We start from the raw sequence: 17,110 nt of genomic DNA, 5'->3' as shown, positions 1-17,110 counted from the left end.
TTACCAACTTGGAACTTTTGACCCACTTTAAAGTATGTCTTAGCTGTCTTGTTAGGGTTACGATTCTTCATCTGGAAGCGTATCAATAATTTGTCGATATTGACTTCTTGAGAAAGCTTCATCGAACAATTTTCATTATATTGCTTCATACCTAGGAAACTGATTTCTCCGCAGTACATCATCTTGAAAGTTGAGCATGAAGCTTTCTTCATGGTCTCAATCTTCTTCTCAGTTATGAGCAAATCTTCTGGAGCTACTCTCAAATAGAAGCAGTAGTCGCGTAGCGATCGTCGAATTGCCAAGCTCAGAAATCGATAGTCCTCTTAGTCGGCTCCAGCCTTCTGCAGGAAACCTTTTACCACTTGTCACGCTTTATATTTGAAAAATTGAAACAAAACGCTCATTTCGATTTCAAGGGCCTCACTTCTTGCGGACAGCTTGACAAATGCCAGACCTTCCTCTCTTCCATGGAACGTAGCTCGTCTCGCAAAGCAGCCAACCACATGACTCGATCAGCTCATCAAACAACTCTGAAATATCTGTGGAAATTGGTTCAGCAGGTCAATAAGCGGTAAAATAGTCAAATAACTTACCAGGGAGCCTGCGCTCCCGTCCGCTAAACGTCGATAAAAATTCCTTCAGAAGTTTGCTTCTTCTGTGGGCGAAGGGAGCGCGTTTTCTGATGCTTCAGCCGAGTCTTAAACTTAAGTTACGTTTTTTTCTTTATTTGCTTGTTGTATTTATTCAATGGTGGTCGTCTGGTCCTTCCCTCGAGCGGGAAATGGATAGATAGTTAACGGAACATAATCTTCATGACTCAATTTTTTTTGCCTTTTTGTCAATTCCTTTTTAAGCCATAGTGTCCAGTCCGCGATGGCCGATATGCCCGAGTCAGCGGTTCCACAGACTTGGGCTAGCTAACTTACAATGATTTACCTTTATTTTCTCTAACGACAGCCTGAGCTTGTATAGGTTGCCTCGAAGATATACAATTGATAACAACTTACCGCTCTTCTTCAAGACAGCTACGCACATCAATCCCAGCACTGACCATTTTTCTGACGGACATCAGATCTTCACGTAGCCCCGGGACATAAAGCACTTTCTTCAAGCTGAAGTGCACACCTTTATTGCTTGTCGCGTTGATTCCTCCAATCTCTCCAGAAAGCATTCCTTCCCCTTCCTTAGCAACCATTATTTCCACACGATTGGCCATCTTCTCCAGCACGACGAAAGCGCCCTTCTCGCCAACCAGGTGGTCACTGCACCCGGAATAAAGCTTGAACAGGATTCACCCAGGTCACTTCTCCGCAAAGTACGCATCAGCCATGAAGCTAACTGCATCCTTTTTCGCTGAATTTGCTTCTTGCATGTGGCCACGGCGACCGCATTTGTCGCATTTACCAAGCAATTTCTGGGACTTCTTTGAATCACTAGAGAACGCTGCAGACGTGTCTTCAATTGAGTCACATTGCTGGTCAGTTTGCTTCCTATTTTCGGCCAACAGTTGCTGCTTGACGAGATCCAGATTCACGCCTTCCTCAGTCCTGAGCGAATCGAAAAAGTCTGGAAGCGTCTAGAAGAGCTGCGACACTAGATCGCTTTCAGCCGTCTTCAACTTCCTCACGAGACCGTCAAATTCCAATGAATGCGACCGTATATCGCCTTCTTCCTTCATCCGCAAACGAGCCAACTGGTTCTCGATGATCGTTTGATTACGGACTTCTTCGTATACGCCGATTCCAAACTAGTTCACATCTCCTCCGTGGTCGCCTTCTCTCGACCCATTTCGACGCAATCGTCCGATAGACAACTCACCTGAGCAATGCCTTGGAGATCCGGTCCGTTTCTTCAAAGTTCGCCTTTCCGACTTCTGCTGTCAGTGCCACTCTAATCAACACATCTGCGACGCCTTTGGTCTCGAGAAACAGGCGTACACGGTTGCTCCAATTTTGAAGCTCTACCCCTACGGGATGTTGCACGTAACATCCTACACGGTGGTGCTCATAACTTTTTGAAGGGAATGACGGGAAACTTCAAATAATAACATTTAAAAATTTGCATCACTCTAGTGTGCATCCTGAGATTCTTGTGTAAATTGTCTTACTGCATTGTGAATCCTAGGCTTCTGATGTGGATAATGGTATTCCAATGTAGTTTGTTGTAGTTCAGTGTGGATCCTGGGGCTGTTGTGAGATTCGTAATGTGTCAGTGTAGATCTTGAGATTCCAGAGTGGATCCTAAGATTCCAATGTGGGTATTTAGATTCCAGTGTGAATTTTCTAATAACAGTGTGAATCCTGGTATTCTAGTTTGGAATGGGATTGTGACGTGGGTCGCAGAATTCCATTGTGAAAACTGGATTTCAGTGAGGATCTTGAGATTCAAGTACGGATCTTGGGACTCCAGTGAGGATCTTGGGAATTGAGTATGGAGTCTAGAAATCTTCTATGGATTCTGGAATTTCAGTGTGCAGGCTGGGAATCCAGTGTGGATCCTGGGATAGCAATATGGATCCAAGTATTACAGTTTGGATCCTAGAGTTTCAGTGTGGATCCTGGGATTCTTGTATAGATTGTCAGTAATTGTGGATCCAAGGCTTCTAATGTAGATATTGGGATTCCAATGTGGTTTATTGTAGTTCAGTGTGGATCCTTGCACTGTTGTATGACTCGTAGTGTGTCAGTGTGGATTTTGGGTTTCCAGTGTGAAACCAAGGATGCCAGTTTGGAAAGGGATTGTATCGTGGATCGTAGAACTCCATTGTGAAACATGTTATTTCAGTTTGGATCTTCAGATTACAGTATGGAACTTGGGATTCCAGTGTTGATCTTGGAATTCCAGTATGGGTCATGTGATTTAAGTGTGGACCCTGAGATTGTAAAATGGGTCCTTGCTTTCCAAGGGATTCTAGTGTAGATCTTAGAATTTGGGATAGCCATGGGGGATTTTGAGTTTCCACTATCGAGCCTTGGATTCCAGTGTGGATCTTTGGATTCTATCGGGGATCCTGAGACTTCAGTATGGATCTTGGGAACCCAGTAAGCATTCTAGGATTCTGGGATTTCAGTGTGTAGGCTGGGTATCCAGTGTGGATCATGAGATTGCAATGCGGTTCTAGGTGTTTCAGTCTGGATCCTAGAGTTTCAGTGTGGATCTTTGGATACTTGTCTTGATTGTCTTACTGCATTGTGAATCCTAGGATTCTAGAAGAAATACAGCGGGAATTGTGAGAATCCTTTGAGAACCTCTATGGGGCTCTGGTGAATATTCTTTGAGAATCTTGTGGGATTACTGTTGGAATCCTGACGGCCGCTACCGGCATTCCGCTCTACGCTCAGGGGTGCCAGGATCAGGTGAACTGTACTCACGGGCACGTTTTCTTCTCGAAAGTGATCCACCGTAACTTTTTTCCACGATGACCATGCGTTTTGTAAAACCGTACAACATGCTCGCAGAGTGCTTGTTGTTTCGATGCCATCTTTGATTGAACAGACAGCACCCGAGCGAAAGGAAACATGCCTACCATTTTTAGGAAGTCCAGAGAGCAATTCTCTTGAAGATTTTTACAGAACGAGTCGTACATTTATCTTAGGCTTGCCGAGTTGAATAATTACGGTGAGAATAATTAATCGAGTTCTGCAATGAGTTGCGTACAACATATTTTGCAATTTCGTAAAAAGACCACTTGAGGGTATCAGAAATCATATTGGAATACATTCATAATTATTTTACAATTTGTTTTAGTGATGTTCGATGTTGAAATCTAACTTTTTTCATATACATTTTTATCTAAACCTTTAACTTTTTTGGGTCTTCTTTAAAAAAATGGCTGAAAATTTGGCAGAATTACATGTTTGTCATTGAGGTTGGTAAGAAGATAAGGGGAGGCACAATTTTCAAACATTGTTTGTTCTTTTGAACCATTTTTTTTTTCTAGAAGCACTTGTAAGACTCCCCTCTCAGAAGTCCAGGCTTCCACGTCACACTGGTTGCAAGTGAAAAAACGGTGGAATAATTTATACATTGAGTTGCACTAGTAAAAATAGTAGAAATTTAAATCAGCTATGTAAAGTATGCTTATCTAACTTACCAAAATTGTACACACAGTAACTATGATTACTATTTTTTAACACTCATCAAATTTATTTAATATATGATGAAAATGAAGTTTTTTCGTTTATACAAAGTTTAATTCTATAAAACTATATGAAATTCTGCAATAAACTGAATAAAAATACAATCAAGGATGTTTTTAATAATGAAACATGCAATTTTGATATTTGGCCCATAGTGCCGCGCCGAATCGCCGATCGAATCCTTCTAAAGCGTCACTTTCCGTTTCTCTCTCTCTCTCTTTGCAGATCTGCTGCCAACGTCCGATCGCTTCACGGATGCCAACGTTACGTCATTCTCCCGGCTGCTGTTCGATGTGGCGCGCGATCAAGTGATCGTCGGTGCAAGGTAAGAGAACACGCACGTCATATTGATATTTAGGCGGAATATTAAAGAAAGAAAGACCAAGAGCGCGTTCCTTCCAAAGGGGGGTCTTCTCTGGCGGTATGCTTGCTATCCTAACTCCGGGATGGAAAGCAAATTTTGCGATACAAGAAAGGAACTGGAAGTGAATTAAGGGTAAAGTGGATCAAAATGTACTCAAATGTGCTAGTATTGTTTTTAAGTGCTTCTTAAAAATCATTTTTAAACATTGTTTACCATAGGAAATATTGTAAACTACTGTGATGTGCTGCAAGTTTCTAGTGAAAGTAAGTTGTTTCTCAGTAAAATTTGATTAAGCATAAGTTGACATTATGAATCGTCGTCCCCTACTTACTCCAGGTGCCAACTTTTGTTTAGCTTGACGTCCATCCATTTGACGTGATTACGTGTGGTGGATATGGGAATTGAATTCAAAACGCCACAGGCTATATGCGCAGTCCTCAAGCAACCTGTTTGCGTTGTTGGGACTTCGCTTTTTTCGCTAATTTTTGAGGTAAGGCTTTTTGCGCATTAACCTATGCCTAGCTGTCCGAATTTGATTGGTCAGGTTGGCATTCGATGCTGATAGCAAATCTCTCCCGATGTCAACGATTATCGTGACGGTGCTGGATTGACCGTGAAGTGAAACCAGTTGGAGGGATTACCTAATCGATTGACAACGGAGAAGCGATACCAAAGTAACAGATGGGTTTGTGATAGCCGATTATGAGGGTGACAGATAATAATCTATGGTTTTTATGATCAGATTTAGAAAGCTGATTACATAAATTGAACAAATTTGAAACGTTGCTCTGTCCCATTGTCTTTCTCTTCATAAAATAATTAAAAAGAGACATAATTACTGAGCCTAGTCTTAAACGTTGTCGAGCCAGTTCGAATAACAATATTATTTTTTTTTTTTTTGAAAATACATAAACGTAACGTTGCTATGATAGAAATTTGTTATCATAAGCATCATCATAAGGTTATGATGTATTTTCATAACACCTTCCTCCCGAAATCATGACTTTTTCTCAACTTGTTTAAAGTGCCGCATTTTTCCCGTGAGGCAACATTAAACAATCTTGTCAAATCCGACATGTTGTGTGTGGGATTTCTTCCACACCGTTAATGCGAGCAATGACCCCCATGTTCAGTGAGGCAATGTAAAGAAAACACAAAAATCTCATCAAACTTCGTCCAAACGACTCGAATGTCACTATACGTTCAAACTGGAAGTAAACTCGAATCAAACGCAAATCAACGAGCCTGCAAAAATCACACCAACTTCTACGAATGACAATAAACAAATGTTAATTACTCTGCTTCGGCTCTGCTGTGCGGGCAGAAATGGCGAACGAACTTGCTTACCCCGAGTAAACAAAATCCAATGCAAATTTGCAGTTGATGTGTAGGAAGAATGGAATTTCGCGCTTTGACGAACGAGTCGGTGCACGCCCCATCGACGGGTTGTCATACGCGTTTCGGTGCTTATTGACGGTCGAAACCCAAAATGTCGCAAAGATAAGAAGTCGAATTTATTTGCTTGGTAAAAAATTGTTATTTAAAAAAAAAGGTTTCGGCTTTTGGACCCTTATTCAACCTTCTTCGATCTTCGACAATTTGTATTTTCGACGTTTTGTCTTGGGACCATTTGTAATATATTCGTTTCACCCTGGACAAGTACGAATCGTTGATTTGTGCACGCAAACAGATGATCATATTTGGCGAAAAAGGAAATCTCCATTGAAGATCGAAAAAAGTGTCATATTTTTGGCAATGCACTTTTTCGAATCCCGATGAGGAGGAGAAATCGAAAACGGTGTGTAAAGTCTTCCGTGTAGCCGTCAAAACTTCTTCTTAAACCAATTATTTGCTTTCGGGAACAGCAGAAAGGAGCGAGATATGGCAACTTTCTCGGCTTTTTACACGAACACGTTGCGCACAGTTGTGCCCTTATCCGGACTGGAAGGTGGTTTGTCTTATTTTTACTCACGCGTTGGCTATCCGATTCTTTTCAGAGATTAATGAAGTGAAGGAACATTTTTATGATGTACAGAGTCTTGAGTTTGGTTATCTTTTGAACATAAAGGATGTTTCACTTGTTTCTACTGAAGCGGATTGTGGAAATAAGTGGCAATACTGATATTATTTTATAATGAGCCATTTAACGAAGCCAGCCAAATAACAGGAGACCTAGGAGTAATGTTTATCTTTTCAATCAATTGTACCCCGTTTGGCATAAAGTCGTTTGGTTGCCATTATGCCGGCATTTTTTATGCTTTTACCTAGAGCAATACCAACGAGTCCATAACAAAAAAAAATGTAAGGTACTCAAAAAACGTGGTGTTCGTTCAGAGATTTGTCAAGCCATGGATGCCTAAAATTGTTGTGACATCAGAGAGCATAACTAAATAAAACTCGTGACGGGTCTGGTGCAAGATCTCTTCGGAATAATAATTTTCTCAACATCCCAGAACATAGAGTATTGTTGAGCTTGTTGTGATATTCATATTTTAAAACTACTAAATTGGCAAAGGAAGTTCGCACTTAATAATAAACGATCATAGAACATTTCGCTACAGATCAAGCTCTGTCCCAGCGAGGACGTAACACTTGATGAAAATTACTTGGTAAAAGAAGGGAAAATTTATTTGCAAAATATTGACAGCTTTAATCCAAAGATCTGTTATGTATTGCAGCATAATGCAAAAAAAGCCTTTTATTGAGAGTAGAATATTTTTCGTTGAAAATGTTAAAGGCTCTAACGCAAAAAAAATCTTCTCACGGCATAACTCGAACGAACAAAACATATTTGAAAGAAAATTTTCGTCACAAAAAATTGGAACGATTCAATGATAATTTTAATTTTGGAAGTGTTAAACAAAAACACCGTCTATTTTTGAAAGAAGGGAAAATTTGTGATTGAAATAATCACAGAAAGAAAAATCCTTGTAAATTTCAGCGTAAAATCATGCACATGAAGGGAATGCCAGATTTGTCGCAAATTTACACGTCACATCATGTAAAACTACAACAACATCATGTAAGTTTCCGCTATACATCGTGTAATCAAGCATGGACTCTAACCAACTACGCGACAATTCGCAAAAATATACATGATCTTGACGTAATTTTACACGATGTGTCGTGTAAAATTGCGACAAATCTGGCATTGCCTTTATGTGCATGATTTGAAGCTGAAATTTACATGGATTTTTCTTTCTGGGTATATTTTCTGCATATCTCGACATCATCAAGATCATGTGTTTATTTTTATAATATGTAGAAATACTAGCAGGTTCTGAAGTAATGATCAACTACACGGCTTGCAAGAATTGATACAACCGCAAAATATTAAAATGGTTATCCTTTAACTTTACTAAATTTTATATTATATCAGTATAGATATAAAGAACAGCCTTTTTTAAGAAGGCAAAATTGATGATTAAAACAATAGAAGTTTGGACGCCAAAAAATATTGCGACATAATAAAACGAAAATACATAAAAATTGTGTTCAGAATCATCAGAGTAACCGCAGTAATCGATTTCTCTTTTCTTCGATAACTTGAGCAGATTAATGTCATCGATTGCCTCTTATATTAGCTGGAAACGAAAAAATATCTAAAAAATAAAGCTCCACACAACAGCCTATGCATGAAAGAAGGTGAAAGTTATTTAAATTTCAAATCAACAGCTTCTACACATATATTTATGGTTACATCATATTCTGAAAGAATATCCAATGTTTGAAAGAAGAGTAAATTTATGCTAAATATATCAAAATCTTCAGAGCAAAAAAAATATTCCAATAGCGCAATTCGAAAGAAGAATTAATATTTGTAAGAAGGGTGATCTCTGGAAAAATAATGAAATACTATTAGCAATAACTTGTCTAATATGCATTATTTTATTAAGGAGTATATGATTGTTGAATAAAGTGTCATTAAATAAGCCTAACATCGTCGGCATTTTATAGAAACGTAAAACGAATGTCATCTTAAAAAACTCTTGGTTTCAGACTCATTATACCAAACGACCATTATGCCAAATAACATACCACCTTTCAATCATTGTCTTCAGTTTTCGCGATGATGATCATTGATGACTGTGCGCATTTGTAGCGCATTTCTTTTCATACAGACCCAACATTTAGGTAAAGAATAATTATTAAAATGTTTCTGTTCACAAAAAAAGCCTCATTATGTGAAATATGGGTAACAAAGAGGTTGCTGATATAATAACTAGGTGTTATGTTGCTGTAATGAACACTTTTGGATCTATTTTTTGTCCTTTTCTCCATGTCCCCGTTTGGTAATGTTAGAAATCACGCTGGATTTTATCAAGATAAAATACCAGGTCTCCTGTCAATTGACGCCGTTGCGATGATCAGCTGTTCCAAAACGTCTCGTAATATGGCTTTTTTATGAATTTCAATCTAAATCTCGTGTAACTTTTCAAAATGACCTATCTAATGTCAGATAGAAACAAATCCAGTGTTTAAACATTGAGCCCATGTGGCATTTTTGACGACTAATTTAACCTTCCGTCAGTCGCTCAAAAAAAAGTTACACCAGCGGTCGCATCGTGTACTGAGTGCACGCGGAGCAATTTTTATTGTCAATCTAAAGCTATGAAAGATAGAGTATTGATGTCTTCGGCAAATATCTTCAGCTCAACGGTACCAATTGGTCAGTGGACAAATGAAACTTTGAAAACATCCTATCCTTCCAGTGGCCATCGGATTGTTCCCCGGGGGAACCGATGAAGTGGACATTTCGCAATGCAACATCTCGAACACAAATATCTCAGGATCTATATTTTTTAGCAAGATGGTGTCTTCGGCAAAGTTGTTCAGTAGATCAAGGACTAACATGTGATAGGCTGCTTGTTTCGGAGTTCTGGCACCAGTTGGCGCTAGTGAGCATGTAATTTTTCAAACACGGATATCTCAGGATCCTGATTACCTAGAAAGATGCGGCTTTCGACATAGTTGTTTAGTAGGTCAAGGACTATCATATTATAGGCCATCTAACTTGAAATTCTGCCATCAGATGGCGCTAGTGAGCATGCAATATTTCAATCACGAATATCTCAGGATCCCGATTTTTTAGAAATATGGTGTTTTCGGCAAAGTTGTTCGATAGTTCAAGGACTAATATGTGAAGATCTATTTCATTCGGAATTCTTTCACCAGATGGCGCTAGTGAGTATGACATTTTTTGAACACATATATCTCAGGATCCCGATTACCTAGAAAGTTGACGTCTTCGGCAAAAGTATTGAGTACGTCAAGGTCTAGCATGTGATAGACCACCCAACTATAAATGCTACCACCAGATGGCGCTAGTGAGCATGCTGTATATTAATCGCGGCTATCTCAGAATAGCAGTACAATACCGAAATACTGTAAGGTGGGTCCAGGGAGATAAGGGTCTGAGGCCAAGGGTAATGTCGATGCACTGTACACCACTTGAGCAATTCAACAAGATTTGCTCAAGTACAGTGCATTTGCTGGTTTTAGTGGGTTGTCGTTGGTGCGGCAACCCCATACTGCCTGAGTTACTTTCTCAGGCGTAAGTTTGCAGATTTCCCTATTGTAAAAAACATCTCAGGATAGCGATATTATAGCAAGATGGTGTCTTCAGCAAAGCTGTTTAGTAGATCAAGGACGCAGATATCTTTGGATCCTGATTCCCAAAAACATGATCCTGAGATATTCTCATTACTAAGAAATATTACATATTCGGCAAAGTTGTTCATTAGACAGAAGCTTAAATGCGAAGGACCTCAAGTTTTAAAAATCATCCAACAGATGGCGCTAGTGAGCATGTATATTTATTATTACTAATATCTAAGGATCCCGATTACATCAAAAGATGAAGTTTTCTGCTAAATGGTTCAGTAAATCAAGTATAACTTGTGATGGGCCTCACTTGGTTTGGAATTCTTCCGCTAGATGGTTATACTGAGTATGCTGTATTATCTAGGATCGTGATTGCATAGTCATGAAAATGATGTCTTCAACAAAGTTGTTTATTCTGTCCAAGGCTTAAGTATGTTTAACATGTTATAATCCATTTCATTCAAAACTATGCTACCAAACGGCGCTATTCAGCATGAAAATTCCATAAGTAAATACTTCAGAATCTTAACTACAGTCAAATTTCCAGTCGATATTTAAGGGATCATTCTTTGGAAAGCTTATTGAAGGGTGCATCATGATTTTTGTTTTTGTTTCAAGTATTGTTTCAAAAGCTATGGAACATCGATTCATGGAGGTTTGACAGTATTTAGAAATATGGCGTTTTCTGTTCTCTTTACAAACTGTGTTGGATTTTTCTTGAAACAAATATTATTCAACTGTTTCCGGGCTTCTATTATTGCTGTTTGCATTTGACGTGCATATCCAGTCTTAGTGAGCTTCAAATGCGCGAACACAAAGTATACAAAGGATACCTTGTTAAAAATCTTACCGCGTTTGGTGTTCCCGCATTTGATATTTGCATTTCAAACGCACACAGCAATACAAACACTATAAGAAATCTTGGATAAACAGGTTAGGAAACACATTTAGGAATTATATTTATTTTCCTTTCTTTATCAGCTGCACCAGTATAAACAATTTTAAAAAAAAATCGTCCTCTTATTCACTTTTAACATAGTTTTTATTATTTCTATAGAGTCACTTTCCGAGTTGAGCTTCGTCGAGTCTAGTACACGATACTGAAGACGGGCTTACAATGGAGATCGAAATACGCGTGTCTGTCAAAGGATACACACTCTAGTGGAATTAAATGATACAGTACTAAATTCGGCTTTCACTTCAAAGTATTTTACTACACTACTTGAAGTTCAAGATTATCAAGAAAGTAGGGTTTATCTACAGAATTTGTTTATATAGAGAAGCGCGAATACTGAAATCAAAGAACTGTCAAACGCGGTTCCAATCGAGCAATAGGCGATTTCACGAGATTTTTCAAATAAACTGATTCGGAAGGTTTTTGACAGTCTTGTATGGAAATGACGATACCGTGTATGCACCAGTCCTCCACCGATAGAAATTGGGCATCTCAGAAAGCCAAAGGAGGTGTAGGGTTGTGAAGGAGAAAATGGGGTCGTGACGGACTTTGGTTTCAGGTTGGCCGATTGCGCTGCAGAATCGTTACCCGTTCTGTGGCGTAGTTGGTTAACGCGCCCAGTCTAGCGTATTGAGAGTCGTGTGATCGAAGCCCACCAGAACGATTCTATTATTTTTCACAATCTTACATCTCAATTTGTCCAAATTGACTTTTGTGTCTACGACCTTCAGGTATTTTCAAAACACCGTCGGCTGGTTAAGCAGTAATAGACATGACAACCCTAGTTGAGCTCAAAAGCTTGTTAATGAATTTTTCTAAATATGTTTTACACTATGTCATAAGAGTTGTAGCACAGAATATATTAGCATAAACAAAAACCATTTTTTCCTAAAGTTTAACACATTTATTAACATATCAATTTTTTCAGAGGTGTGCAAGATTTTCATCGACATCTGTTAGTAATTTGCAAAATTATCATGCAAAATGCAATTTTATTTAAACAATATCACCGCATCATAATTTTTAAATACATTGTAGAGCATTTCGGATCAAAAAATTGTTTGTAGGTTCAACCCATTATTTTTGAGACTGTTTTGAATGTTTGCGACTATTTTTCGATACACTACTTACGAAGTCTTTTCACGCAACATTATCAATGTATTCATCAGAAGTCCGATTAATAGGCTAAATATAAAAATAAGATTAATCAATTTGAATCTAGAGTTTGAACGATAATGAACCTTATATCTCTCGTTTTATTTTGTGCTTGCGTTTTTCACTGGTGGCGAAATATTTTAACATTTGACAAAACGTGTACTGAAAGCCCAAATGATCAGAATCATAAGATATTCAGTAAATAAAATACTCACTTTCGCTGGGTTACATAACTCCAAATATAATTGCCCATAGCATGTCAGCACTTTGCTTACTGAATAACTTTGAAGAATAATCAGGAACTCGAGATTCTGCATAAAAAAAAATAATTAGGACCTCTAGCGTAGCCTGATGGAAGAACATCTAGCATCCCTCTCCATTGTAAAATTGAATGAGGAAGAATTTTGAGTATATTTTACCCCTTACACGTTGGCCCGTGATATACAGAAAAACTTGATCAAAGACGCCATCTTTCTAATCTAATGTTCTGTGAAATTTTTAGCTTTTTTTGGTGGTAATTTCAAGGTGGCCCAAAGACAATGTTGGTTTATATGGAAATTATCATGGAAAATTTTTATGAAATGTTCCAGACACGTCAGTACTGTAATGTAAGTACAAATTTATCATTCCATACTAAAAACTCATTTTTCAAACCCTAATGAAGGATGTTGCTGAAGAAACAAATCCCTTTTGAGCTAAATTGTTTGGGATTTTCTTTTTATGTTTGCAGGGCTATAACCCCTTATGAAGCTAAATAAATGCAAACAAACTCATGAATATCTCTTCTCCTATCCGTTGGAATGATTTTTTTTCTCTTCAGCAAATTACTTCATTATAGTTTGAAGAATGAGTTTTTACTATGTGATGATAATTTTGTACTTACAATCTAGTACTAACGTGTTTGGAACATTTTTTAATTTCTCTATAGTAATTTGCATATAAGCCTACATCGTCTTTGGGCCACCTTTTGATAACCACCTAGAAAACTGTGAATTTCACAGAACATTATTTTTAAGGTAATTATAGTAACGAACATATGCGAGATTGGATTTTCAAACTTTTTTTTTTTTTTATCTAGTTCGTTTATTTGAGGCTCAAATGCGTTTAACGCTTTACGGAGCCGAAATTCATTTTTTGTATTTTTATTACATACAATTAATTGGCTTTTTCAACATTAATATGGGATGGAGCCAGGGTACTCGTGGCAGCTCGAGGTTAGTGGTCACAATTTTTGAAGGAAGGACTTGATAGGGATTGGAATCAGGGTTCTCAGCAGCTCATCCGGGAGGTATAACGTGGCATCTTGATTCTCGTTTCATGGCGTTGGTAGCGATTTCTTGCCGGTATTCGACTGCCGGATGGCCAGGATCCTCAATCCAACACAAAGTGGACAAAACACAAAAAAAAAACTGGGGAAGAGAACACAAGAGAATTAAACTTTTATACAAGACGAGCGAAGAAAATCGTAAATTGCGACCATATAAATAAGATCGCGGGTGCCCAACACATCTCTAACTGGAACATAGGGTTGTCTACCTCGGGCCGCAAGGGTATCCAAAAGTTGCGCTCTGGAGGCGTCCATATCCGGGCACTGCCAAACTACGTGATCGATGTCATCATAACCGGAACCACACCTATTACAAATATTGCTCAGCGCGAGGTTAATCCTGTGGAGATGTGCATCTAGCGAGTAATGGTTGGACATAAGTCTTGACATCACGCGAATGAAATCTCGACTTATGTCCAAACCTTTCCACCAGGCTCGCAAGGAAACTCTAGGAATTATGGAATGTAACCACCGTCCCAGTTGGCCATTTAGCCAATCGCTTTGCCAACCGCGAAGAGAACTTTGACGTACTAAATGAAAAAATTCATCGTGTGAAATTCGTCTATCATAAATCTCACCTTCCTCAGCGCCCACCTTTGCGAGAGAGTCCGCCTTCTCGTTGCCATAAATTAGGCAATGTGAGGGGACCCATACAAAGGTAATCTTGTATGATCTTTCGACCAGTGCACACATCTGCTCTCTTATTTTTGTAAGAAAGTAAGATGCATGCTTTACGGGTTTCATCGATCGGAGTGCCTCGATTGAACTGAGACTATCCGAAAAGATGAAGAAGTGGTCTGCGGGCATGTTTGAGATCATCCCCAAAGCGAAGTTGATTGCTGCCAGCTCAGCAACATAAACCGTGCAAGGTTCCTGAAGTTTTCGGAAGGCGGAAGAATTTTCATTGAAGACACCGAAACCAGTGGATCCATTTATACGAGACCCGTCAGTGAAATATCTCCTGTAGGAATCAACATTCTGGAACTTTGCGTTGAAAATATGTGGAATAGTTATACATCGAAGTTGATCTGGAATTCCATGAATAGCTTGTTTCATGGACACATCATATTCAACAGAGGAACTGTCATTGGCGAAGCGTACACGTGGAGGGTTATAACATGGAAGGCTAATGTCAGATGACATGTAGTAGAGATAAACTCTCATGAATTTTGACTGAGTGTTCAGTTTGAGCAATTCTTCAAAGTTTTCGATGACGAGTGTGTTGCTCACCCATTTTCAAACTTTTTCAAATTATGATTTGCTCTAATAATCACTAACACCGTGTAGTGGAAGAATTGCGAATCAAACGGCCCATCACATGTTTAGACCTTCATATACTTTACAGCTTGCCCCGATCAAAATACAGCATGCTCACTAGCGCCATCTGCTAGTAGAATTTCAAGTTGAAGACGTCACCTTTCTAGGTAATCGGGATCCTGAGATATCTGTGTTCAAAAAATGTCATACTCACTAGCGCCATCTGGTGAAAGAATTCCGAATTAAATAGATCATCACATATTAGTCCTTGAACTATCGAACAACTTTGCCGAAAACACCATATTTCTAAAAAATCGGGATCCTGAGATATTCATGATTGAAATATTGCATGCTCACTAGCGCCATCTGATGGCAGAATTTCAAGTTAGTTGGCCTATAATATGATAGTCCTTGACCTACTAAACAACTTTGTCGAAGACCGCATCTTTCTAGGTAAACAGGATCCTGAGATATCCGTGTTTGAAAAATTACATGATCACTAGCGCCAACTGGTGCCAGAACTCCGAAACAAGCAGCCTATCACACGTTAGCCCTTGATCTACTGAACAACTTTGCCGAAGACACTATCTTGCTAAAAAATCTTGATCCTGAGATATTTGTGTTAGAGATGTTGCATTGTGAAATGTCCACTTCATCGGTTCCCCCGGGGAACAATCCGATGGCCACTGAAGGGTGAGGATGTTTTCAAAGTTTCATTTGTCCACTGTCCGATTGGTACCGCTGAACTGAAGAAATATGCCGAAGACATCAATATTCTATCTTTCCTACTTTTAGATTTATAATCAAAATGCTCCGCGTGTACTCAGTACACGATGCGACCGCTCGTGTGACGGGCCCGGTAAAAAAAAAAGTTACACGAGCGGTCGCACTGGTGTACTGAGTACACGCGTGAAAACTTAGGTTAGATACACGAAGTTTTCGAATACTTTTCGTTGCTTTTTTCGAAAAATTTCTTTCCTACAAGCAAGAAGAAGAGTAGATCTTGGAATAGGACCAACACCCGGATCAATTTGAAGGGGGTTTCAACTTGTTTTTCGAGTTTTCGCAAAGTGCGTGTACTCAGTACACTAGGGCGACCGACGGTGGGTTAACAAAAGTGTCAAGTTTCAAATTTGGACCCATTTTTAAATTAAAGTTTAAATAGAATATAGTCGTTATTTGAGCGGGAAAATTTACCAAAGTAGTGGCTAGAATAGTCAGCCACTCTGTCTTGTTATTTATTAAAACAAAACAAAAATATCATAAATTTTTGGACCCTATTTTCATGGACCTCTGGCGATTCATGGGGGATCCTCATTGAATTTTAACGATTACCACCGGAGTCACTACAATTCCCATAAAAATCTCAAGACTTCCACCTGGTGTCGGGGATCCAACGTACCTTGTAGAGATATGGACTGTATGTGGGTTTCCGTCTTCAACATTGGTGAAGTGCAATCGATAGGTATAATGGTGGCCTAGTGATACTCGCACCAACAGTGACCATTTGCCGATCTCCTTGATCCTAATCAGCGTCTAGATGTTCCGGGGGTTTCCAGCTCAATAGTTGCCCATTAAATACATTTTTTAAAACGACAATCAAACACATGTATTATAGCAAAACACTAACTATAACGAAAAACATTCATTGCTTAGCACTAAAATGACACGCGTGCCCTACTCTTCGGAAGCTTACTTACGACAGACATTTATTTGCCTTACAATCTAGTTTTTTCCTCAATCTCATCCCGATGCAATGTTTCCCGATCGAAGAGAGATGTGTTATATTACAATTGGGTCCTAAAATTTTTAATGAAATCTTGTTTTCATTTAATAACACGAAAAAGCATGTTACTGTAACTACTTTAGCAATTTTTCCCGCTCAAATAATGGCTATAGTGGTTATCACGAATGAACCTTAGAGGAAAACAATATGCACTCAGTCTCGAAAAACACCCAGAAACCGGGTGTAAACTTTTCAAATTGGGTAATATTTCCATATGCATTTTGATGATTCTGGAAAGCGTGTGCAAGTTTCTTTGAGGAAAACAAAAATAAACTGTGTATGATGAGCGTATGCAAGTGTTCGTGTGTTCAAATGTCACTAAGCTCTATATCATGTTTAAACTTTAATTTAAAAATTTGGTCCATAAATGAACCTTGACACTTTTGATCATGTTTGACGTTCGCTTAGTCGACAAAAACACCACAGGGGTTTTAGTTCGACCACTGGGGTTGTTCCTATCTGACATTTCGTAAGGGACACGAAAAACAAAATACACCCAAAATTTGAGTTTAAGCCAAAGGAT

The 17,110-nt window shown here is 38.7% G+C and overlaps 1 protein-coding gene across 4 annotated transcripts in view; it reads left to right on the top strand.

Moving 5' to 3' along the window:
- The window catches only part of LOC5569656 (semaphorin-5A), a 613,002-nt gene that overhangs the window by 194,148 nt on the left and 401,744 nt on the right, over positions 1 to 17,110 (top strand). For all 4 annotated transcript variants that reach the window (XM_021852111.1, XM_021852110.1, XM_021852109.1 and 1 more), the window contains exon 5: positions 4,365 to 4,464. In XM_021852111.1, coding sequence (XP_021707803.1) covers positions 4,365 to 4,464 — 100 coding nt within the window. The remainder of the gene's footprint in view (positions 1 to 4,364; positions 4,465 to 17,110) is intronic.

The sequence above is a fragment of the Aedes aegypti genome, chromosome 3 (assembly GCF_002204515.2).
Source record: "Aedes aegypti strain LVP_AGWG chromosome 3, AaegL5.0 Primary Assembly, whole genome shotgun sequence".
Taxonomy (NCBI): Eukaryota; Metazoa; Arthropoda; class Insecta; order Diptera; family Culicidae; genus Aedes; species Aedes aegypti.
Note: the sequence above shows the minus strand (reverse complement) of the source record. Positions and strands in the feature narration are given on the sequence as shown.